This window comes from Onychomys torridus, chromosome 6 (genome assembly GCF_903995425.1).
Source record: "Onychomys torridus chromosome 6, mOncTor1.1, whole genome shotgun sequence".
NCBI lineage: Eukaryota > Metazoa > Chordata > Mammalia > Rodentia > Cricetidae > Onychomys > Onychomys torridus.
Window position 1 is genome coordinate 105008266 of NC_050448.1, and position 25053 is coordinate 105033318.

The 25053-nt window shown below is 43.6% G+C and overlaps 1 protein-coding gene across 4 annotated transcripts in view; it reads left to right on the top strand.

Annotated features, from left to right (window-relative positions):
* The window catches only part of Elovl6 (ELOVL fatty acid elongase 6), a 112228-nt gene that overhangs the window by 81232 nt on the left and 5943 nt on the right, over positions 1 to 25053 (top strand). For all 4 annotated transcript variants that reach the window (XM_036190433.1, XM_036190432.1, XM_036190431.1 and 1 more), the window contains one exon: positions 20404 to 20555. In XM_036190433.1, the coding sequence (XP_036046326.1) occupies positions 20404 to 20555 (152 nt within the window). The remainder of the gene's footprint in view (positions 1 to 20403; positions 20556 to 25053) is intronic.

Consider the following 25053-nt stretch of genomic DNA (forward strand, 5'->3'; position numbering starts at 1 on the left):
TTAAATTTTTCTAGTTGACTTATAGTTTCCTTTTTATATTTCTTTTATGAAAACCTGGACCAAAATAAGGCCTGTGTATTTTCATTAAACCTCCGGATTTCCTTGCCTTCTCTCCTCCTTCCTCTCCCCATTCAGTGCATCCTTTAAGGAAACCAAACCCTTCACTCTGTAGACTTTGTCCTGTAGAATTTCCCCTAGACTGGATTTTGTTTGATTTCACTCTTTGAAACCCTGAGTGTCTTGTGAGTTGTAGCTCAAAGGTTGATTATATTCATGTTTAATATTTCACAAAACTTTTTATAAGAATTTTACCCTCACAGTGTCTTAGTTAGGGTTTCTATTGCTGTGAAGAGATGCCGTGACCACGGCGGCAACTCTTTTTCATTGGGGCTGACTTAAAGTTCAGAGGGTTAGTTTCATCATTGTCAGTGGTGTGAAGCATGGCAGCAGGCATACAGGCAGACGTGGTGCTGGAGAGACAACTGAGAGTTCTACATCCGGATTGGCAGGAGAGTCTGAGCCACTGGGCCTGGCTTGAGCATCTGAAATCTCAACGTCCACACCCCCAATGACACACCTCCTCCGACAAGGCTACACCTACCCCTACAAGGCCACGGTCTTAAATAGTGCCACTCCTTATGGGCTCTATTTTGGGGCCATTTCCATTCAAACCACCACAACCAGTAATCTGAAGTGCATTCATTTTTCCCATATCTTGAAGTATGTGGTATTGAGGTGTTTAAAAAATATTGTTCAATAATGTACTTACAGAGTTTCTCTATATCATTCATTAATAAATCTAGAAGAAAAGTATGTCTTAGCAAGGGCAAAGGAGACATACTTTTATTTATTCTGTGATGCATTATCTTATTCAGAACAAAGCAGATTTTTTTCCTCACCCTTCATGCCTGAAGCATCAAATAGTCAGGATGAGGGAGCCACATAACCTGACACACACGAGTTATTTCAGAGGTTGAGTCAGGACTGATGCCCTCTGCGTCAAGATAAATAGGAAGTATTTATGTTTCCTAATAGCAAAATGAAGGACCAAGTATAAGAGCTCAATGCCTCCTAGGAGCCAAAAGCCCACTGCCATTGAACAGCGAATTCCTGCATGTCTAGTGCTCCTGGTTCTTCTGGCTTTCTGCCTGCAGGAAGGACACCTGCTGGCATTTTCATAACTGAAGACAACAACATCTTGTCTGAAGGATAATTTGCTTTGTTTTCTTTGAGTCCAAGTAGGTGTTTAATAGTCCTTTTCTAAAATTAGTCAAGGAAATTAAGGACGGCTGTTTACTAACAACTGTTTTACATCCCTTTACAAGGGGATAAGACACACTGAATCCAGAAACAAAGGGGTTTTGAGTATTTCCAGGAAAGTAGTTATTAGATTAATTAAGTAAATTCACAGTGTGGTCTTGTGGTAGGATATCTTATTTTATTTATTTATTTTTTTTAAAGCCTTAGCATGGGAGAGATTTCCCAGCTGCTGGGGGGGGGGGGGTTTCTGAATAGAAGTCAGGAAGACGTCACCTGCTCTGCAGATGGCACATGGGCTCTGATCAGTGTGGACAGGTTGCTGTCTTGTGATGGGCACTGACCTGCAGGTCACTCTCCTGTTGAAGACCCTGATTCACACAAATTGGACAAAGCTACTCAGCTATGTCTTCACGGAGAGCAGCCTCCAATTGTAGCCTCTCTCTTCCAGGTATTACAGGCTTACAACCTTTGCTGGCCTGTCACTGGGAACACTAGCCAGTAGTTGTATTGTAGTTGTTTTTGTTGTTGTTATTACTACTACTACTACTACTACTACTACTAAGTTATCTGGTAGCTTTTTAAAATTTAATTTCTAGTTTTACAAATAGTCTCTGTTCATAGAAAAAAATAATGATTCTTTTGTCACAACTTAACATCTCTGTAATAGAACATTTGATTTGCACAACGACATGACTTCATAACGATACGAGGCAGTGTGACTTCAAGGTGTTTTATGTCTTCCTGAGATGTTCATATGTGAGTCACTCATGCCTTAGGTCTCCTCAAACTGGGCTGAAGAGGAGCATGCATTTTCCAAAGGAGATTACATGCTAGCGTAGTATGGATTTACAACTGTATAATTCGTTAGTGATTGTTTGGAATTAAGTCTGAGCAAGGGATTATGATGCCGTGTTAGTTCATAAATCCATTAAAAAATCCTGTTTGTCAGGGTTTTTTTTTGTACAGTGTGTGTGTGTGTGTGTGTGTGTGTGTGTGTGTGTGTGTGTGTAAGGTGGGTGGGAATTTGAATTTCTTCAGAAGTATCACACCAAAGGGGTAAATTTTTGTATAATTCTGTAATCTGAAATACCAGATGAGACAGACATCTGTTACTAATCCAAAGCAACTATGGTTATCCGTCAGTGGGCAGAGGAAGAAAACATAAAATGCATACCATGGGTGGATGGTAGATGTTCCTATGGAGGAGATTCTTCTTAACAAACAGAAGCAAATGCAGCTCTGAGATGAACCTTCCCTCTCCCAGGAGACCATAAGTGGAATCCTTGGCAACATAGAAACATTGCCGGTTCACACTATGGTCCTCATGTCACATCACTAAAAACCTTCCCGAATACAGTACCTTTCCTGTGTGGAATGATATTTGCAGGCCACGGAGGAGCCCATTCTCAACAGCTCTGTCATGAAAGCTTTCAACTTGTTTTCTCTACATTTCCAAGTAGTCAGCGCTTGACTGGGGTGGTGCTGTGATATCGAGAGGTTCCCGCATCTCACTTGACTTGGCGCTGACCTAGGAAGCAGGAGGTTTTTTCCCTCACAACCAGCAATTCTTTTTGCCGGTCCCACCGTTGGATGGATTTGCTTAGTTAATAGCAAGCTCTCTTAGTTAGAAGTTCATTGTCTTCCATTTGCTGCGGAAAATTTACAAGTGAAAATTGGTGCAGGCTGTCTGATCCCTTCTAATTCTCACTTGTAACTAAATTGCTGTACTTGCCTGAGGCTGTGATGTGTGAACAACCCCCACTGAATTCATTGCTATTGCAGATAGTTCTCATAGATTTCAGAATCTTAAGATTTAGAATCAGGTGTGTATAATTTAAATGATTGGTTTTTTTAAAAAGAATATTTCATTGTGCAAATTGCTAATATAATAAAGCAATGCATTTCTTTTATCCTCTCTTCATTTACAGTGATACAGTGGTGTAGAGCTAAGTTTCCACTCCTTTTCCCCACTAACATCTCGGGGATGTGAGAGCACATCCACGACACAACAGAGGGTGTGCTCAGGAAACGGAAGTAGCCAGGAAGGCTTGTTCACATAGGTCTGGAGTAGAAATTGTCAGTTCATACTAATAATCAGTAATGCTTTGAAGACATTAGAATCGTAAGACATTCAGAGTTATTTTATGTAAGATGCTGTATTTGGCTTCTCTGAAAGCATTTAGCTTCAAATTAATCCTTATACTAGCTTGATTAAATAAGTATTGAGAACAGTGCCTCAGAACTGAGAGAGATGAGCTAAGAAGATACATCTGAAGGGCTAGTGTTTTCCTGGACTTGGATGGCTCTGGGGACTCCACCGGACCCCCTGGCTCTTGCCACCTCACATATTTTTTTATGAGACCAAACCCACTTTTCATCACACCCAGGAGTAAAGGAATCACACTTGAGTGTCTTCTAACCTACCAAGTTGACACCTAATAGTGTATATATAATTTTTTGTTCTTGACGGCATACATAGCTCCTTAAGTTGATAATTTGAGTTCATGCAAAGTCAAGAAGAAAAGCATATCCTCATGACTCTATCTCAGCTTTAAATGTCTTTGTCTGCTCCCTGCCCTCTCTGCCTGACTGGTGGCCATTTCCACCCAACCTTGTAATGCCTTTAACATTCATACAGGTAAGCCAACAGGTCGGGATGTAAAGTCAGCTCAAAATCAGGATGTCAGCTTTCTTCATCCAGTGTGCAGAGGAGCCACCTCCTCTGATCCTGGCTGGAATTACAGCATTGTTCTTTATCCTGCATTTCCAACTGGGCTCCAGCAGAGTGTGATGTTAATAACATCTGGCTTCTGTGCATACCTGGGTGGGCAACGCATCTTGCAGTTATTATATGGCATCCTTAGAGGTAGAATGTGAAGGTGTGGGGCACAGATTACATCTTTTAAAAATGTGTGTGTGATGTCAAGTTCATGTTTGTAATCCCCTTTGCTCTTAAGAGGCTGAGGGTAGATGGTTGAAAGTTCCAGACTATCTTGGGCCACATAGTGAGACACTACTGCCTCAGGGGGAAGAGAAAGAAGGACTTATGCTTAGTGGAAATAGGAATAGAGGATGTCCTGCTTTTGAAAATGTTTTATTACTCCACACAGCCTAACCTCCCTCCCCACCCCACCATGTTATTTATTATCAGTGGGAAAATCTAATCTCAAGAGGTTCAGAAAACTCACAGTAAAATCTAATCAAGATTTCCCAGCACAGTCTGTCACAAGAGCCAGTGGTTTTGTCTTCTATCTAACCCAGTTACTGGCTGCAGGACTAAGGTCCTGCGTGTGTCTTGCTTTGGTTGAGACGGGGTTTTGTATATATTGCCCAGGCTGGCCTTGAACTCAGTCCTCCTGCTCGGCCTCCTGGTGTGAGCTACTCTCGTCCTCATCATCTTTGGCATGGTAGCATTTTTTAACAAATCAGGTTGAATAACTTGGTCTCCTTTAAATAACGTGAATATTCAGTTAATGTCAGCCTATTTACATTGGGCCAACAATAATAGATTGATGACTAGGAGGAGCATGGGCCATATTCATGGCCTTGGATTACAAGCAAGACTCTCCCAGTAATATCTGTAACTTGCTGTCTTGATACTTGAAGAGTGGCTTGCTCTGACAATGGCAGTTGGTCTGTCTGCTCAAAAGTTCTCATTGACCACGGATCTCAGGGTCAACACACATTAGCAGCTATAGGCTTAATTCTCTGCTCACATCTCCAGAAAGCCACAGGCTCTGGGGTAAGTCTCAAGTAGAGACTTTAGAAGTTTGACGTTAGCCTCCTTCTGAAACTGGCCGTCAAATGAAATGTCTGTTTCCACATCTTCCCGTCCTATAGTCCTTCATGTGCAGGCTGAGCTGGTTTTCACCATTAACTTTTCCTCTTAAAATATTTTATCCTAAATTGAGTATAAGAAATAACTACCCATGGAAGTTTGCTAGAAAAGAGGGGAAAGTGACTAGCATAATAAAACAGATTAGCAAGGGTATTTTCACAGGGAAAAAAATAATTGGCAAAAGTTCTAGCTAACAAATTGTGGGGTATCTCTGCAAGAATTTCCCAGTGTTTTCTCACAGTTGTTGCAGTCAGCTTTTTGATTAATTTTGACTCCCACAAAATACATAAGCTGCTGCATCCTAATGAGTACCCAACGTTGGCTTTGGATTAAGGAAATTCCATAGCAGTTCCGTTGGACCCTTTGATGGAAAGTGCTGTAAGAACCTCGAAGTTTCCAGACTGAAGATGGTCAGGGTCACCTTTGCTCCAAAGGTCAGGGGTCTGATAACAACCAAATTGCCTCTAATTACTGAACATAAAATGAGCAATCTTTAGGGGGTGCAAAGGCTCAGCAGTTAAGAGCACTTACTGCTTTGCTGAGGACCCAGGTTCAGTTCCCACCCCTACCCCCAAGGGATCTGACGCCCTCTTCTGGCTCCTGTGGGCACTGTATGCATCGGTTGCACATAGATCCACTCAGGTTCAAATGCACATAAATAAAACTAATACATCTCAGAAAAGAGATGTTTTTCAAGCTATCTTAACAAAACAAAGGCACTAGAAATCTTTTTCGATTAGAACTATTTTGTAGTGAAAACCACATAAATTTTTTTTAAATTATTTTTTAAAAGTAGTCAAATTATTTTGCAAATTAATTCTTTTAAAAAATTTTTCAAAAATTGTTTCTTTCTTCATCCTACCTACCAAAAGTTGGAAAGTATTGTTTTTTTCATGCACACCCATAGCCATGAGTCAAGAGTAGTGGCCCATGCCTATCCCTCCAACACTAGCAGACAGGCAGGGCAATGGAGGGTTCTGCATCTCCTTGGGCAACACAGGAGGACCCTGTCTCAAAAACTCCTAAAATGAAACAAAAATGTAGAAATGGTTCAGGAACTGTCTGAGCACAGTGAGTGCCCTTGCTGTGCCCTTAGTGACAGGTGCCCACTAAGAAACCCGTTCAGATCTGTTTTTGCAAACGGGGAGTGTTGTCAGCAGCTGTCTTGGGAATGCTCCCGGAGCCCTTTATTGTTTCCTGTTTTGGATCAAGTCCAAAAGTGAAAATAATTACTTTGGCACTGCCAAGTTTTCAGGCTGTTTGGATGACTCTAGTCATTCCTGGAGGGCTTGGGGAGGCCGTGGACCTGAGTCAAGGTACACACACAACGAACACACTTCACCCAGCCTTTCTACAGGAGCCTTTTCTCCAGCTGGGTCTGGCTGCTGCGGTGATCCGGAAGCGCAACACGGCCCCGGCTGCTCAGAGTCCACCCGACCCAAAAGCACAGAGGACAAAGGCAGAGTGAGCCACCGTGGCCGTGCAGGAGCTGCGGGAGGAATACGCCCTCCATATTCAGTGGGAGATGTTTGCTGTTCCGAAGTCTGTTTTACCCGATTTTAAAGGAGCAGCTTCCCTCTGTTGAAAAATTCCAGGTTTTCCTCAAAGTCCTTCACAACCAGTTTTTACAATGTATGTCACACCATCCTACAACGAACCTTGAATGTACTAGGTTTGCAACCTTTAGTTATGACAGGCACGTTCTTTCAGTATGTCAGAACAGTCAAGTATTTCCGAACGCTTCCAGCTCAAGATTAATCTCCCCTTAGGAATAAAAGTCGGACAGAGCTGGGCAGTAGTGGTGCACGCCTTTAATCCCAGCACTTGGGAGGCAGAGCCAGGCGGATCTCGCGCAAAACTACACAGAGAAACTCTGTCTCGAACACCCCCCCCCAAAAAAAGTCGGACAGAGATGGTCAGACCCCGTACATCCATGTAAGTTTGTGTTTCAAAGCATAATTTGAAACTCGGCAAATACATGCCAACAGCAGTTTTCCATATAAAGGGCTGCTTTATTTGAAAGTGTGGCCCTCCGTGATGGTGATTTAGGGAGCGTTGCTGTGGGTCCCCAACTGTGACTCTTACAGTAGGCCAGCATACTAACATAGCTGGTGCCAGGGCTTGAGAGGTGCAGGCCGGAGGAGTGCAAGTTTGAGAATGGCCTGGGCTAAACACCAAGCCAGGCTGGCAGTGTGGCTCAGTTCACTAGAACACTTGCATAGCCCGCCAAGGCCCAGGGTTCCACCCCTATCCCTGTCACCGCCCAGATTACACTGAACGCTTGATGACTTGCCCAGTGAACAGAGTTGCTAGGGTGACATGAGTGACAGGGAGAAATTCCAAGCGCTGCTACTTTGTAGCTACAGCTCAGTTTGGACACTAGAACTTAACAGAATGGGAAGAAATGTCACTATGGACATGTACACAGACGGCAGGGTCTGACTTGAAAGTGCCATTTGTTCTGTTCCACGTTCTTTACGGAATTGGAGGTTTAAAGAGGGCTAAACCCGAGAGACTAAGTCAGTTAAAGTAGACGATTGAGCTGGGGATGCAGCTCACTGCTAGACTACTGTGCAAAGGAACTAAGTGAGGAAGACAGTGAGGAGAGGGTTTCTCAAGCCCTGACTTGGGGGCCGTTTACTTAAAAGCATCTGAATCTTAATTAAAAATGGTGTTTTCTGGATCCTCCCCTCAAGCGGTTGCGTTGGAGCCTCTGGTGGCAGAGTCCAAAAGTCTGCATTGATTATAACCACCATGGTTTACTGTAAGTCACAAGTCCATGTAATTTTAGGGACTAACACGACCCACTTCTCACCCTAGATAGACCTTCTTCCAACAGCCAGGGGCTGCAGGACATGTGGAGACAAGCCCAGTGTGGCCTGCTGCTCTAGAAACATCTGACTGGAACTCTGGCCCACTTGGCATGCTTGTCTGTGTTTATTAGCCTCCTATCCTGAGCTGACCTCTCTACAGCCATTTTCCCCATCTGTGGACTGTTAACTAGATGCCTTCACCTGAGATAACAACACTGTTCTGGTAAACTTTTACCCAGGGAGTGGCTTTTTTCGGTCTGCTTCCCAGTTGGCCTAGCGCCATCTTGGCAAAGCGAGGAGAGAGAGGTGACTCCGGAGCATATCTGTCCCTCTGATTTCCTGAGAGGGAAACATCTCGGAGTCTGGCTCCTCCCACTTTAAAAAAAATTGTGTGTAAACTGACGAATCCTCTGGGTCCCTGCTTCCTGTCCGTCTACCTTTTCTTTTCATTGGTAGTCTGTCTTGTCTCAAACTCATTGCTCTGTAGAGCAGCTTTATAAAAAATGTTGTTAGTCAACTACCAATTCCTCCCTACAGTCCATCAGTAGGAAGTAAGTTAATGATTGAGTTCCTTCCTCTTTATCTCAAGAACTTCGTCACTATCCACACTGCTGCTTAGGCTGGTCAGCTTTAGTCCGTTTTTCCTTGCTGCACCACACCCTTGACAGTTTCAGAGGTCGTTGAAAAACATGACTAATTTGTCTTTCTTTCATGTTGTGACCATTCCAGCTACCCGCATACCTCGGGAATGAGAGAGCTAGCCCCTTCTAAATAGTTACCTAAATGTTCTTTATTAAAAACCTGTAATTGTGATGTGAATATGGAGGTTATTATATCTCATGTTGTGATCTTTCTCCACATGACAGCCTAAAGTATAAAACATATCATATCCCTGCCCTGCTTAAAGCCAGTCAGTGCCTCTACAGTGCTCTTGATTTTTATTGTTACTAATTATTGTGTCTTATAAAATCCTCCAAGGCTCTACAGACTATGGTCACATGTGTCCCACCCCAGCACAGCCAGCCTTCCTGGCCTTGGACTCTCAAGTCCGACTGCTGTGATCCTTGGCTGCCCAGGGTGTTCATATCAAGTCTATGACAGGGCAGGCTCCTGCTCCTGAATCCATTATCAGCTCACCTGTCACCTCTCTGGTTTCCTATCTCAGTTGATTACCCTGCCCTCTCTCACTAATCACCACCATTTCATCATCAGTACTGAGATACTTAACCACTACATGAAATCATTAAGTTCCTTCTCTGTGTGTGCTAGATGACCCAGCAGAACCTAGACTTGGTAAAAACCGATTTCATGTCTTTTTCAGTTTTTTTAAATCCGGGGATACCAAAGAGAACCTAGCATGTAGTAAGTGTAGAGTAAGTTTGTCTAAGAATCAACCCAGGTGGAAACAGTTTAATTAAAGCAGTTTTATAGGTGGTTATCTGTGTGTGCTCTCTAGCTTTGTTTGGGTGGGTGCTAATTATTTTGTGACCATTCAGTTAAGACTAACTAGTTTCGGTATTTATAGGTAACTGCTTGAAAAAAAAAAAAGAGAGCTTCATTAGTTTGAGATTTTGTTGTTGTTGCTGTTAAAGGGCTTGTGGGTAATGGCTGAGTATGTTCCTCCTGTAAACTTGATCCTGCTATCCTAACAATTTATGTTATGGAGACAGTTTTATCCTTAGCCATTCCCATCTCATGACATCCACACCGGTGTTACTCTTCATTAGCACCTGTCTTGAATTCTTCACTTTTTTTTTTTTTTCCCATACGCTGATCTGATTTGTAGATTGAAGTACAGAGTCATTATCCCGCGATTTCTTCCAAGATCCCCCTTGCAAGAGACTGGCTGTGATGTGGTGCTCAGTTTCTCTAGTCTGCTTGCTGTGTGCTGTCAATCACCCTGTGCCTGAAACAGCCTCCATCAACTTACCTTTCCTTCTTTTATTTCTTCATTGTTGAAACTTTTGATTAATTCAAAGAAGCCACTTTAGCATTTTTATCAAAAGCACATGCTACTTAATTGTGTCAGGGTGTGGGAAGGTGGGTGATGCTTGGACAAGGTCTTGCTACACAGCACAGGCTGGCCACTGCTTTTAGCTTGCGTGTGTGTGTGTGTGTGTGTGTGTGTGTGTGTGTGTGTGTGTACACACCTTGTGTTTTTTCCCTTGGCATCTTAAATGTTAAAAGCCACTTAACTTGGCCTTATGAAAGTAAGACCTCAAAGCATAGGAATTTAGACTTGGAGATATTTAAAGATCCCTTTCCAGAACTGCTGCTTTTGGGGGGATTTAAGGGGGTGGAGAAATTTACTGTTTACTCTCTCAACCATTTTTTTTAATGTGTATCAAGTGTGTTCAAATTGTTGTGCAAACAGATTTAGGACTTTTTTATCTTGCCAATTGAAAGATAACTGTCCATCTCTACGTCTCTTGTCCCCAGCAGTGGTCACTGCCCTTTGTTTTGTCTGTACATGTTTGGAGTCACTCAGTATTTGTCTTCTCCTGGCCGGCTTATTCCATGTAACATAGTGGAATTAATGCCAGAATTTCTTTTTGCGGCTCATTAATCCGTCATCTAAATAGTCCACATTTTGTTTAGCCATCCATCTGTTGACAGATGCGTGAGTTACTCCTACCTCTCAGCTGTCACGAACACTGTTGCCGGACCACGTGTGTTAAAATAACATCTTAGGGTTTTATTTTTAGTTCTTGTGGATAAGCTGTGTGCACTGGGGTGAGACTGCTGAATTATGTGGACATGTGTTTTCAACCTTTAGGAGGACTGCCATACTGTCTGCTTAGCATCTCCGTTCATTTCACATCCCCTCCGTCAGCACCCAAGGGGTCTGGACTCCCTCCCTTCTATCCAGTACTACTTGTTTTCTGATAGTAACTTCCATGACCATCAAACCAAGATGACCTTGAAGGAGGCAACGCCTCTGGGATCGGTGATGCTGAGCCAGGGTGCAGTCTGAGGCACCAACAGTCAGGCAGAAGTAGGTCTCCTCGCTACAGAGGTAGTGTCCATTGATGCCTCTAGGAAAGGTACCCAAGTTGTCATTCACTTGTGTCTAGACCCTGGGAGCTGTCTGTGGAGGAGTCTGTGACAGAAAAAGCACATTATTATTTATGTTCTCAAGTCAATGAATATTTTACAGATCATGCACCCAGGAAGAATAATTAAATACGGGGAGGGGAGGGGGAGAAGGCAAAACTGAGCTCTTTTCAATGAAGAGTACAGCCTATCACCCAGAACGCATTTATACTTCATATTTGTGGAATAAGATGGTCATCTATTAACTTCACCTTCTTGGATACTAATGTCTTGTGATACTAATGATTCAATTACGTGATGACAGTGACAGTTTCTGAAGGAATTAATGGACTGTTTTAAAGGGTGACCAAGATCTGATGGGCCGGTAGATTAATGTGCCCACAGGAAGAAATCAGTTACATGAAGGAGTAGAAACGTAACAATTTGTGATCCCTCCCTTTCTTCAGAGCTGTAGTATGAGCTCATGGGAGAGTAGCTAGAGCTGGGCTCCTGGAGGACATCCCCAGCCTATTCATTTGAAGGCTGTGAGAAACCGAGGACCATGGTGACCTTAATTCACTCCCTCTTCCTCTTCCTCCTTCTAGAGTTAGCTGAATTAGGTCGCAGGGAGAGACTACACACAGAATGTTCTCTGGCATGCTTCAGGAACTCTCCCCCGTAAGATTGTCAGGAATCATCCCTCGGATGAGTTTGGTGTACTCCGGCGCCTGTGTAAGCCAGCAAAGCCTCTAAAGGCGTGTTGATGGAGCAAGGCACTGGACTTACTGTTCTAATAATCTGCTCATATTCCAAACACACACAGTTTTCCTGGAGAAACGATGACTAGCCATTTTTGTGGTGCTCATGAAGGTTGGTGTTTTTTGTTTTTGTTTTTGTTTTTGTTTTTGTTTTTGTTTTTTTTTGCTTCCATGTAGCCTCATTTCTTTCTGGTTCATGTATCTTTAGGGTTTCCCGATCCTGTCACTAATGTTCTGTGTCTTGTTGTGTGGTTCTCTTAAGTCCAGACACCTGTATGTTGCTCTTCCCATATGAAATTGAAAATGCCTCTTAGGCCTGGGCAAGCCTTCTCAGGAAAGCTTTATGTGGTACTGCATTAGTGGTTGAGTGGAGAATTTCACTCAGGAAGAAAGCACACCCACCACAAGACACGACCTTTGAAAGGTCAGAAGAACTCTCAGACTTCAAAGTCAAGGAGAAGGGTCTGACTTGGCTCATAGATGGGCGACTCCTTCCATTAGTTCCTGACATAGCTGCACGCACAGATTTATGGGGCAGGACAGGCAAGGTGGCATCTTGAAGGGGAACGTCTGCAGAATGTTCTTAGCCAGTAGTTGCTCCCAAGACTAAGGGCTAGACTCCTTGGTGTGAATTGTCCCAGGCATTGAAACCATTTTAGGGCTCAAAGATTTACTCATCAGACACACCAATAGCCACTCTCCTAACTGACAGCCTGGTGAGTTTTCAGAAGCATCTCCGAGCTAAGCTGAAGTGGCTGCTGCGTGGGAACTCAAAGTCCTTAGGCTAGCCCAAAAGCTAGGGTGTTGCATCATCTAGGGGCTCAATGAAATTCCTCAAATGTGAGACATTCTGAGATGTTTGCTGAGTCAAGTTTGAGCCAGCCAGAACTGAACCTGGCACCGTTAGGTCTGAAACGGAGAGTGAGGTTGGCACAGGCACTTTTCCTTATTGCTCCTGAGGGAACTGAAGCCAGCCAGCCCTTGTGGAATATACCTCGCAGTGAAGTGTAACAGCAACTCCAGTAACGTAAGATCCTGCTGCACTATGAACACGTGGGCTCGATCCTGAACTAAGGTGTCAGTTCTACAGCCTCAGGTCCCGTTTGCTCCCTGTGGATCTGCTGATGGATACCCATCGTGGTACTACTGCTGCTCACAGCGACTTCCATTTCTCTTTGCTTCTTTCTTCCCCACTCGGCAAAAAGCTAGTTTATATCAAGTTAGTCATTCAAACTTGGCCCCAGAGTGTCAATACCTTGCCAGGTTCTTGGAACAAGTGGGTCATTTCCAAGTTGTACACTCTGATGTAAGGACTACGCTCAGCTCTGTTTAACATGTCAGGTCATTGGGAGATAAGGAGGTATTATTTAAGCAACATTCTGAACCTTAAGGCTTTCTTTCTTTTTTTTTTTAAATTGCTTTTATTTATAAGTTAAGGAAACCAAATTCATCAGAAGATTAATGAGAGCCAGCCCATCCTATAAAACATAATCAGAACAACTGTTTGAGGCCGGAGTTCCCTGGCTTACCAAGGGGGTATTGTGAATGGAGACAGCTGTGCCCTGCATACCCACCATAGTGCATGTCTCCTGGGGCCCATTCTGAGCACTTACAAAGCTTCCCTCCAGGACACTTTCCACCAACTGTGTCCTGCATGAAGCCTTCAGGACTAGTGGACTCCATACCACAGCGTGTATCATTTTCTTAGCTCAACCTTGAATTGTGCTCTGAGCTTAGGGTCACTATTCAATGTCATTACAGTGAAAATGACCTCGAAGCTGCTCCATGATTCCAGTGCTCCATGTTGGGTTTTCCTCCTTATTTTAAACGAGGCTCACTGTTTACACCTGATAGTCTTTGTTAACATCTCTCTTCAATTCTAATCATTCATTTCCATTCTTTCCTGTGATTGTTGTACTTAAAGAAGGAAGTAGGGTCCGAGGAACATTAGAACTTCAAAGGTATCTTTTCTTAATAAAAACTGAAAAAGAATCCCAAGGATTAAATATGAAGCAAACATTATAAACATTAGAAATGAGAGTTTAATCATACAGAGAAATCTATTATTTTGTATGTTACTTAAAATAATAATAAAAAAAACTTTTATTTTTCTTTTTTGTTTGTTTGTTTGTTTGTTTTCTAGACAGAGTTTCTCTGTGTAGTTTTGGTGCCTGTCCTGGATCTCTCTCTGTTGTCCAGGCTGGCCTTGAACTCACAGAGTTCCGACTGGCTCTGCCTCCTGAGTGCTGGGATTAAAGGTGAGCGCCACCACCACTACCTGGCAGAAACTAATTTTAAAATGAAAGAAACAAGTGAGAGTTTAAAATTAGTTTTCTAGTAACTTCTAGGGGGAAGAAGAGGGTTCTGCTCTTGTTCTCCAAGTAGAATACAAACACTGTGTCATGTCAGTTAGTGATTCACATAATGGACAGTTTTACCCTTTTGAGTCACCATATTTGGGGAGATTTTCCAAGTTTTCAAATGAAGTGTCTGGTTTAATATTTTCAAAGTGAAAATAGATGAATCGAGAGGCTGGAGAGACTGCTTAGTGGTGATAATCACTGTCTCATTCACAGGACCCCGTCTCATTCACAGGACCCCATCACATTCACAGGACCCCATCACATTCCCAGCATCCACATGGTGGTTCAGTCCCAGGGGAATCCCAACACCTTCTTCTGGCTTCCATGGGCACTGCAGGCCAGGAGTAGACATACCCAGCCACATACAATCATAAGATAAAAATTTAAATTAATACATAAAACCTGTAGAAACACTTCTCACTAGTGAAAGCTAAAGAAAAATTATATAATTGTACACTTTGCCTTGTGGAGGGACAGAGTAAGGGCCAGATATCTCAGGTTAGCTGCTGACAAAAGCAGTCCGTACTTTGGCTTGCTGCGTTGTTGAAAAACAGTTTCTCCAAGGCTCAATAACAGTCCCTTAAGTATGACATTTTCTACTAAGGATGCAGTCTTCCAGTGTGGAAGGGCTCAGACTTGGGCTGCGTGTCATCAGTAGAGACGATAGGGGCATGGATGTCCTGATTCTGTACCACATCTGTAGTCTGCATCCTGTCCTAAGTGTAAATGCATTACAGCAGATGCTAGGTGATGCAGCTGGTTTTTGCCTTTGTGTTTGTTTGTTTGTTTTATTTGTTTTATCCTGTCTGCGATCATTGGGCATTTGCCCCGCTCTAGGTATTGTCTGAGTCTAAGAACGATGTCAGCTAGGATTTTGTTTCCAGAATCTCTTCTCTCGGGGCCTCTCCTGTGTTCATAAAGGGTTGCTACTGCTGGGTCAGCATTTGTGATGCTGTGACTGCTGACAAAATCTCAGACATGATGTTATGATAGAAGTCTCCTAAAACAGTTCCATTACCCCATCCTGGAAGTAATTGAACCTTTGGTGCAGACCTTGCGGGTAGCTGGTGTTTCACTAAGAGCCTTAGGGATCATGTTGAATTCCAAATGCCATACAGATTTGCCCAGAACAACAAGGAAATGCTGTGAAAGAGACTTTGGAAATGGAACTCACTGAAAGGGCTCATTGCACAAGACCCTTCTTAAGACAGGTCTGAAATTCTTAACCATTCCTCAGTATCCATTCCTTTTTGATATTTGGATGATAAGAGAGTTTAGAGACACCTAAGTCAGTCTCAAGTAGAGAGAGGAGCAGAACTTGGGTCAAAGCATGAGGTAAAGACCATTAGCGGTATCTGTTAGACTTCTTTTAATGAATTAAAAGTTTAATTCTGAACCATTTCCATAAGCGTATTTCTTGAAGCGGTGTATACAGCAGGTCACAACAACTGTGGGATAAAAGGCAGCTGGTAAAACAAGGATCAGGTAACACCAGTTACTATTTACCTACTGCACGGGTCCCTGGTAGAGCTTCTGTTCAAAAGCACGCGCTAGATCCACCTCCTGATTTTAAACATATTAGAAAGGAAACTAAGTGGACCATTTCTGTCTGTTTACACAGAAGACTACACACGTTATACTTCCTTTTAAAGGATCCCAGTATTTATCGCTAACACAACCTAAAGGCAAAATTTTTCTAAATTTTTAAGTGTTCTATCTGCAGAGGAGTCCTGGCCATATACATAATCACTCCATACTACATTTTCTGGTGTGTGTGTGTGTGTGTGTGTGTGTGTGTGTGTGTGTGTGTGTGTGTGTGTGTTTTACGTGTCTCTGTGACCCACAGTATGTGAAGGAGGTTCTCTGTCTTTCCTGTGAGTACTGCAATATCTGACACTGGTGTTAGTTAAATGGTTGTTGGTTCAGTGAATGAATCAGGCTTTTCTCCAACGAAAAGTGCCGGTTTGTTTGTTTTTATTTTTACATTTTGACTGCAGTCCCCCCCACACACATACACACCAGTTTGTTATTAAACACATGGTGATCACTGTTCCGCCTCTTCTTCACACTGAACAGTCAGTCTTAAGCCTTGTTGCTAGCACCTCTGTTACTGCTTATTCAGGGTGTCTGTGGTCACCTGCTACCCATCTGAGTACAGTTGTTAAAAATACCAGTCTAATATATGCTTATTGAAAAATAAGCAATACTGAATGTATATACTCGGAGTACAGAGAACATGGATCCCTCGATAACCTGTGGACTGTTCCCTTCACAATTTAGTGTCTACTACCTATTCCTGGCGTCTGCCGTGGAAATTTAAAGCACCCTACCTTACAAGGAGGCCCGGAGGTAACCCCTTAGCCACGCAGGGCTCTTCACTGACCTCCTTGCTGCATTTTGCCTAGCGTTGGTGAGGGGAGCGCAGAGACATTTACTCTTTCCTCCCCGAGACTGCTTTCCATCACTGTTAAAAATAAAGCCAAGCATAGGCCTTCAGAACTGATAAGTAGCTAAGTGTGTGAGTGGGACACTCGAACAGAAAAGGAAATGCCGTGGTGGTCCTCTGCCCACATTAAGCACTATTGCCCAGACTCCGCCTTCTGCCCTCGCAATCGTCTGTCAGCTGACTGAAGATTCCCTGCACCGGAATTAGTCGCCTTTCCATGCCAACAGCCTCTCTTCCAAGATGTTTGTTGGAATTACGAACTTGCTAACTGACATGGATGGCAAAAAGCTGGCACACACAGAGTTTGCAATCTGGGTAGGAGAGCAGAGAGCCTGTGCCAACTAGGTATCGGGGTGTCCGGCTCCAGCTATCAGCTGCTCCTCTGTAGGTTCAGAAGACGTGAACTCCAGCAGTGGGTGTGGGTAGAGTGTTTCTTTATAAAAAGTGTTTCTTTATAAAAGTGATGCGGCGTCCCAGAGAAGAGTGGTCGCAGAACCAAAGCTGTGCTTTCTCAGCTCGCTCACACTGTCTCTACAAGTAACGCAACTTGTAGGCGCAGAGAGGCCTCACCTTAAGGTATATTTTAGTCATGTATCTTAGCATGATGCTGTTATAGGAGCCAACTGATCCAAGACACACATGGCTGAGGTGTGGCCGAGGCAGAGCTAGTGACTTCCCACAGATGATTGTCACCTCACTGGCTGAGCAGCTCTAGGGTGCTCCCCAGCCACCGGGGAGTGTTGTCATAGCCCAACAAAGCGCCTTTGCCCATGAACACACGGGCCCAATGGCTGGCACTGACATGGACCCTCAAAAGTGCCACTGTCCTCAGTTTTGATCACCCTTATTGTCCAGAGCTGAAGGAATGAGGCTTATGCCCAGCTCTGAGACAATACTGTGTGTCTTGTGGGTCCTCATGACGTCGGAAGTTCTCCGCCGTGATTTCCCAGGCTCTAACACTCCACCCTGTGGCTAGCGGTTTACCCCCAGCTCTAATGCCCCCAAAGTGTCTGCTGCATTTTCAGACGATACAGACTAGGAGCAACGGGAGCATTCCCAACCCAAAGCAGCCCTCACTGCATGACTAGAGTTGGTCACATGTCTGCCGTATCCATGAAGTCTCCCCAAACCATTGTGTTGTTAAATATTTAACAACTGAGGAAGTAAGGTTAATTATTAACAATTAGAAATTACGAATAAGATACAGGTATGTCCAAAGTTAGAAAGATTGTTTGGGTCTGCTCTGACAACTTGCAGTCAGTCTGACGACAGACACAAGTAGAGAGACATCTCAGGGCCACGTGGGTGATGGGCTGGGTATGACGGGACGACTATGCTTTATAAAACATTCTTTTACAGAAAAGCTCTAGATCTAGCCAGTGTGTTTTGAAGGGCTTCAGATGTTTGCTTGCTTTAGACGTAAGAAAAGTCATTGATAGCTCCCGCTATTAGTTACGATGAGAGGTAACGGATAGAATATGTACTGTACCACTGGCGACCACTTGCACGTTTGAGCCCCAAAGGTGATTTCTGTACAGAATGTTTAAAAAAAAAAGCCAATTGCAAAACAGATCCATGTGTTGTATCTACTTAGGGCTTTGGGCTACAGGTAATAGGAAGAAAACTTCCAAATGACTTACACAATACAGATTTATTTCTCAAATGCAGGAAGTCTATTCCAGGGTAATTGAAACACGGTTTCGTTCACCAGCTCAGCCACATCTGGAGTTTCTGTTTTGCTATCCTGGGTTGGTTTTGTCCTCATGGCTGCACAATGTCTGCCACATTTTCAAATAATTCCGTATTAGCAAAGACACTTTTCTCAAGCTGAAGCAGGCCTCTCACATCACATTGGCTAGAATTGGCCGTATGTGTTCCCTAGGCAATCTCTGCCAAGAGAAACGGGGGTGCTAAAAACTGAGTTAAACAGCCAAGGTTGCTCTTGAACTGCAGATAAGGTATTTGATTTTCTTAGAGTTAGGTATTGGAACAACTTGAAGAAAAAGGACTCTTTCTAGGGAGGAGGGAAGTCCTTGACTTTTCATCAGCTAGCCCACCATTGGATGACACATCCAAGCTGCTGCTACCTTCAAAGCAGCCGAGTGTCTAAGGTATAAAACCTTAATTTGGAGAAGTTGGAACCTTTCATACTAAAGTTCAGCTACCCCCTAGTGAACTAAGGAAGGGTAAAGGGAATCCAGTTAAGAATGAAAATCTCCATTATCCAACTTGACTGATGAAATTCAAATCACTGCCTCTAAATTGGGGCTATTAATATTGACTGTAAACATGGAGGCATCCCTCTCAGGAGATGATGCCTCATTGAGATTTGAAAGGAACAAGGATCCAGCCTTGGGAGGAACACAGACAAGCTAGCTCCCAGAGGGAGGAGTACACAGAGGGTCCTGAAGAGAGAGAGCAGGCGGTACCCAGCAGAGCTGTCAAGAACATCAGTAAGTGGAGATAAGCAGTAAAGAAGCTCTGGGGTTGGGGATTAGCTCAGTGGTACAGCGCTTGCCTAGCAAGCCCAAGGCCCTGGGTTCGGTCCTAGGTTCTCTCGGGGGGTGGGAGGTGGGGGGGGGGCAAAATAACAAAAGAAGCCCCACAGAGCCACGTGATTCTTGGTGAGGACCAGGGAGGGTTTCTAGGTGCAGAGAGCCTCTGAAGGAGGAAATTGGATGAGTAATCCAAAAGTGACAATATGTATTGAAAGGAGGGGTACCACACTCAGAGACACTGCTTACAGTCTCAGCGTAGATGGACACACACATGAGGGATCACTTACTCCTTGTTCCAGCTGCCAAGGCCTTTCATGTTCCCAGTTACATTATTAAATAAGCATGTTCCAAAATGCTCCTGTTTCCTTATCGGATTCGAGTTGAAAGGGCATTGTGTTTGTTTTGTGTTTATATTATCAAGAACTTTTCCCCTTCCGCCATCTTTGTGTGGCATCTATGAACATGTGGAGGCCAGCACATCGAGCAGTGTTGGTAGTTTGCGTGTGCAGTTGGGTGAACACTTAACTCTTCTAGGGTGGATGGAATTCCTAGAAGGGTTAGTAATAGACTTAAGCCTAGAAGGCACTCCTGGTGTGATGAGGAGGTCAGGATCCTGCTGTAGGAGTCCAGACGTGAAGGGGGAGTTAGCTTAGAGACTCTAGAAGACTTTCAGGGATGAGAGCCAATGGAACTCGGAATGACTGACTACAGATAGAACTGAGGTAATGCCAAGGACATACAGCTCTTCTGCTTTCCTCTTCATGAAATAGTTCCCAAGCACAAACCAAACCATTCCTCATAAGATGCTGGTGTGGACTGAGTCTTCTTTTCCATGACCTCATTCTGGAACACTGATGAGTACCAAGAGTTGTGTTAGCTCCTTTACGGGGCACTTGAAAATACATCCGGGTAACTGTGTACTAGGCGTCTTCTCTGCCGGCTTTGGCCAGTGGCCAACCTGTCTTCTAAGTATGGTTGTATCAGTTACTTTTCTCATTGCTGTGAAAAGGAAGAAGGAACAAGGGGGGTGGATTTATTTTGACTTACACGTTAAGGAGGGATGCGGTTCGTCTTTGGAGGAGGGGAGTATGGCAGGAGGAACATTTGGTAACTGGTAATACTCCATCACAGTCAAGTGGCAGACAGGCAACGGGAAATTTGGCCAGGCTAAACAACTTCAAGGCCAACCCCAGTGATGTACTCCCTCTGTGAAAAGGCTTTAACCTCATAAAGGTTCCAGAGCCTTCCAGAACAGGCCACCCCCTGGGGACCAGGTATTCTAGCAGATGAGCTATGGTGGCCTTTTCCACTCACTCAGCCATAGCAAGGTTGATGTCCTAAGTGAAATCGCTCCCTAACTAACTGTTGTCTCTTTTATCTTTTCCTAATGGAAGTATATTCGGTGCTCTTCGAACTGGTGCTTACATGGTGTACATTTTGATGACCAAAGGCCTGAAGCAGTCAGTTTGTGACCAGAGTTTTTACAATGGACCTGTCAGCAAATTCTGGGCTTATGCATTTGTGCTCAGCAAAGCACCTGAACTAGGTGAGTGTCTTTTCCCTTCCCTGCTTCCCCCCATTATGTATGCAGCTTCACATACCCAGTAAGAATGAACAAAGAAACACTCAGTGTCTGGGTCTGTCTTCGCTGGTGCTAAAAAGCTAGAATGCAGGAACTGAAAGATTTGGACTGAGTCTCCCACCCCTCTGCTCCCTCCTTTTTAAGTAAATATACATTCTGTCTATTGACAGAAAACGAGTTTTCAAATGCCAATTTCCTAGTGCTCCTAAAAATAAGCCACTCTTAGGGATTTAAAAAATAACACATGATCTCCTCTCTAAGGCCCATTAACAGCTGAACTATTATTAAAATAGGAGAAAAACGAACAACCCAGCAATTTCCAAGTCATGGAGATTAGCAGACTCTCATCTCTGGAGTTAGAGTTCAGGTTGGGAAATTAAGCTTCACTTCTGGGGTTCATGTTCTCCTTAACAAATGCTAACTGTGGAATCCTGCTGATTTTCTTCATCCGAGTCTGGCCCTGGGGAAAGTGGATGTAGGGCACCACTTTTTTGTTTTATCTCCCTTAAAAAGAAGTGACAGAGCCTGGCAGTGGTGTCACACGCCTTTAATCCCAGCACTCAGGAGGCAGATCTCTGTGAGTTCGAGGCCAGCCTGGTTGGTCTACAGAGTGAGTTTTAGGACAGCCAGGGATACACAGAGAAACCCTGTCTTAAAAAAAGTGGGGGGGGGGGTGGGGACGGGGACAAATGACAGGTTGTCATTCACATAAGACTTCTACAGTCTGTGCTGGCTGTGTTTTGTTAAGTTCTCACAGTTCGAGCTCACTCATGACCATGAGTTCTCACCAGTGTGTTGGGGAGCAGCTGAGCCATTTGCTACAATGTGCTGTTAAGTCTGCTGCCTGCAAGTAGCTGGTGGTTGGATTGATGTTGTCTCCCAAGATCAAAGACTAAGAAAGAGTAACAAAGGTCTAACAGCCTTTCCTATGAAGATCAGAATTTGAATACAGGTACACAATCCAGAATGAGTGGTGTGTGTACATGTGGCAGGCACATGTACATATACACATAGCCCTATGAACACAAACTGGAAATAAAATGCATTAATATAGATTCAGTCAGTCAGTGAATTTATATCAGCACCCATTATTAGAATGCAAAGCTACTTGACATAGAATTTTACAATATGAAGACTGCAGACCAGGCCCCAGGAAATTTTGTGTGAGTGTGGATGTGTGTATGTACACATTTGGGTGTTTGAACGCAGGTATGTACATGCCATGATGTGCATTTGGAGGCTGGAGGACAACCTTGGGTGTTGAGCCCTTCCCATTTGATAGAGGGTCTCTTAATTGTTGTTTTTCTAGTGTATACACCATGCTAGTTGCCCACCCCTCAAGCTTGTTTCCACCTCCTTCTTTAGATGCTCGTACTAAACATCCAGCTTTTTTTTTTTTTTTTTTTTTTAATTAGTTCTAAGGATTCAAACTTAGGTCCCACACATTTCTTGTTGAATAAGCTCACATTGACTAATGTATAGAAAGTCTTCCCTAATGAATACTGCCAGCTCTGTAATGGTGACACATTCTTCATACAGTCCCAAGTCCTTCGTAGAAGTATTTTAAAATCTGACAACACGTTCTTAATTTGGAAATAGGAAACAATGGCCTCCAAACACTCTACAGCTTGTGTACCAGTGTCCTTGGGGGGAGGGCAGCTGCTGAATGTCACAGGTCTAAAAAATCCAAACAGGTATCCCCCAAACCAGCCTTAGCACTTACTGACAGTGTCTCTGCCTGTGCGCTTTGAAGGTTATATTAACTCCTAGTCTTTTGCAATTACCAAGTCTTGTCATTATCATTTGATTAAGAAAGATTTATCCATTAGAATTATTTAGAGGTTATCTTTAGATCCATCCTACTTTCTATATTCTGAGATTTATGGGATCCTTTATGAGTACCAAAGAGAAAGATCATGAGGGAATGTGTGTGTGTGCACTCACACTCACAGACACACACACACACACACACCATACAGTACAACACTGAAACTAGTTGCAGTTCCCCTAAAAGCATATACCTATACATTTCACCACTCCTTTCGTTTCCCCTGGGGGTTAATTAGGCATAATATTCACATTGTGGTGTAGCCACCATACCATCATTTCTGGAACTTTCTATCTCCCCTAGCTGAAACTGTACTCACACCACTGACTCTGCTTCCCTAAACCCTTAATGATAGCAATAAGGGTTTTAGCGGAAATGGTGAACTCAATGTATTTAAAGGACTCCACTCTACTAGAACAAGCAAGAGCAGGAGAGCTGTCCCTCTATTTTGTGTGCCAGATTGCCAGTGCCTATGGTTGGAATTCTATTAAAACCTGCTGAGATTTGCTTTTGTTAAGACTTGGAAACATCTGCTCTGCGTCTAGGCCCTTACTCAGTTGAGCTTGCCATTGTTTTGAAGCTCTGATTCAGCAGCACTCCAGCTAACTCTGCTAAGAGGAGCTCAGCCATCTGTGACAAGCCACACACACACACAGTTGGCTCAACATGTCTTTTGGTGGCTCTGATTGCCCTGGAAAGAGAAGAACTAATTGACTTCTCCATAGGCACACAAAGATCTTGGGTACAAGAAACACCATGTCTTGTCTGCTAGCTATCTCCTGGTTAAAAATAGCTGGTCCAAGGGTTATAGGGGTCACCATAAAGAGAAACATGAGTCTAACAAAAGCGTTGAAAAAGCAGACACATTCAAAAGCAAGTTCTCTCACTTATACGTGGCTAGCACCAGTTCCATAAATGCTAAGGGATGTTTGCTCAAGAAGACCGGCTGGCTAACATGGAGTCCATCGTAGTCCTTGGGGTAGCATACATTTCTGAGTTCCTCTATAGCTTCTGCTACACCTATAAGTTCTGTGATTTGGCATGACTTGGGGAAATGGGAAACAATGGTGATGGACAAAAGAACTGTGTTTGCATCAGAAAGCATGGCAGTAACGAAGGCCATGAAGATCGAGGTTGGCCCTTCTGGAACCCAACCATAGTATTTTATGGGAAACCACCGTTTCTGGGGACAATTGGTATGGCTTTGAGTAGGGCTGCTCAGAACCACCTTCCCCTTCCCTTCTACCACTCTGAACATGAGTTCTGAAAAAGATTTAATGTAAATTCAGGTGGATTTTGTTTGCAAGATTTCGTGACGGATTCATCTCCCTCGCTCACCTTCCCCACACCCCCCTCAAGTAGCTAGGCCTACTGAGACACTCGAACATACCACCACCACCCATTCAGAGGGGGAAAGCACTTCAGTACCACAAGTCTTCATGTAAGAGTGATGATAGGATGAAGTGCTTGTTTCTTTATAGCAAATTGCTCTCAATATGGCTGGGTATTGTATCACATTGATATTTTTTTGGAACATGAAATTCCTTACACTTTCCCCTTCTTTCCACTACTAACAAAGGTAGGCTAGAATTGTTGTCTATGTCATAGTCCAAAGAGGGGAGGAAGAAACAGAGCAGCAATTATACAGTAGTGGGGACTCTGACAGGCATGCCAAAATAGTATAGTTTAATATGAAGTAGAACTTGACCCTTACAGTATACACATGAGAGTGACCATCGCCATCCGTCATTTCAGCCTGCCTGACATTTATAGGCATAATAAAAGCCAGTGTCTCACAAGACAGCACAGGATTTCAATGGAAATTTCATAATAGGTTTGGGAATGTAGCCACTGGCAACTTTGCTTTCTCTTCTAAACAAATATGAAGTAATTAGGCTTAATAATTCCGCAGGGAAATAAAGTAATAGCTCCTGGTAAATGTAACAGGACACTACCTGTAGTGAGTAGTGCAGCTGCAGCCATCAGAACCTGGAGGTTTTCCAAGGCCCAGCACTCCTCCTTGACCTTGTCTGTACCAGGAACTCTAGGCCATCCACCAAGTACATGAGGGGTAAGACGGTGTGGACTTGTTCCATTTGTCTGTAATCAAATCTCAGAATAGATCAAATTTCTAGTCCTTACTGGTGTTAAAAAAGTAGTCCTAATTGTGAAAGAGGTTTTAAGTGTGTTTTGCATGTGCACATTCATGTTGATGTATGAGTGTGTGCCTGTGGACACCTTCAGGTGTCTTTCTCAACCACTCTCCACTCTATGTTGTGAGGCAGGGTCTCCTGCTGACCGTGGGCGCTTACCGACTCCTTAGGCCTGCCTATAACTCTTCATATCATAGAGAGTTATGGGAGAAGTTGACATTCTGGAGAGCTTTTTTTGTTTTTTGAAAGATTGATTTATTTATTATATACACAGGAGAGTGCACCAGATCTCATTATAGATGGTTGTGAGCCACCATGCAGTTGCTGGGAATTGAACTCAGGACCTCTGGAAGAACAGTCGCTGCCCCTAACCTCTGAGCCATCCTGGAGAGCTTTTTAATACTCATGTCATATAAATAATTGGTTGCTATTATTCTCATCAGTATTTAGACGGTGTCTTCTGTTTCTACCTGACTCTGCC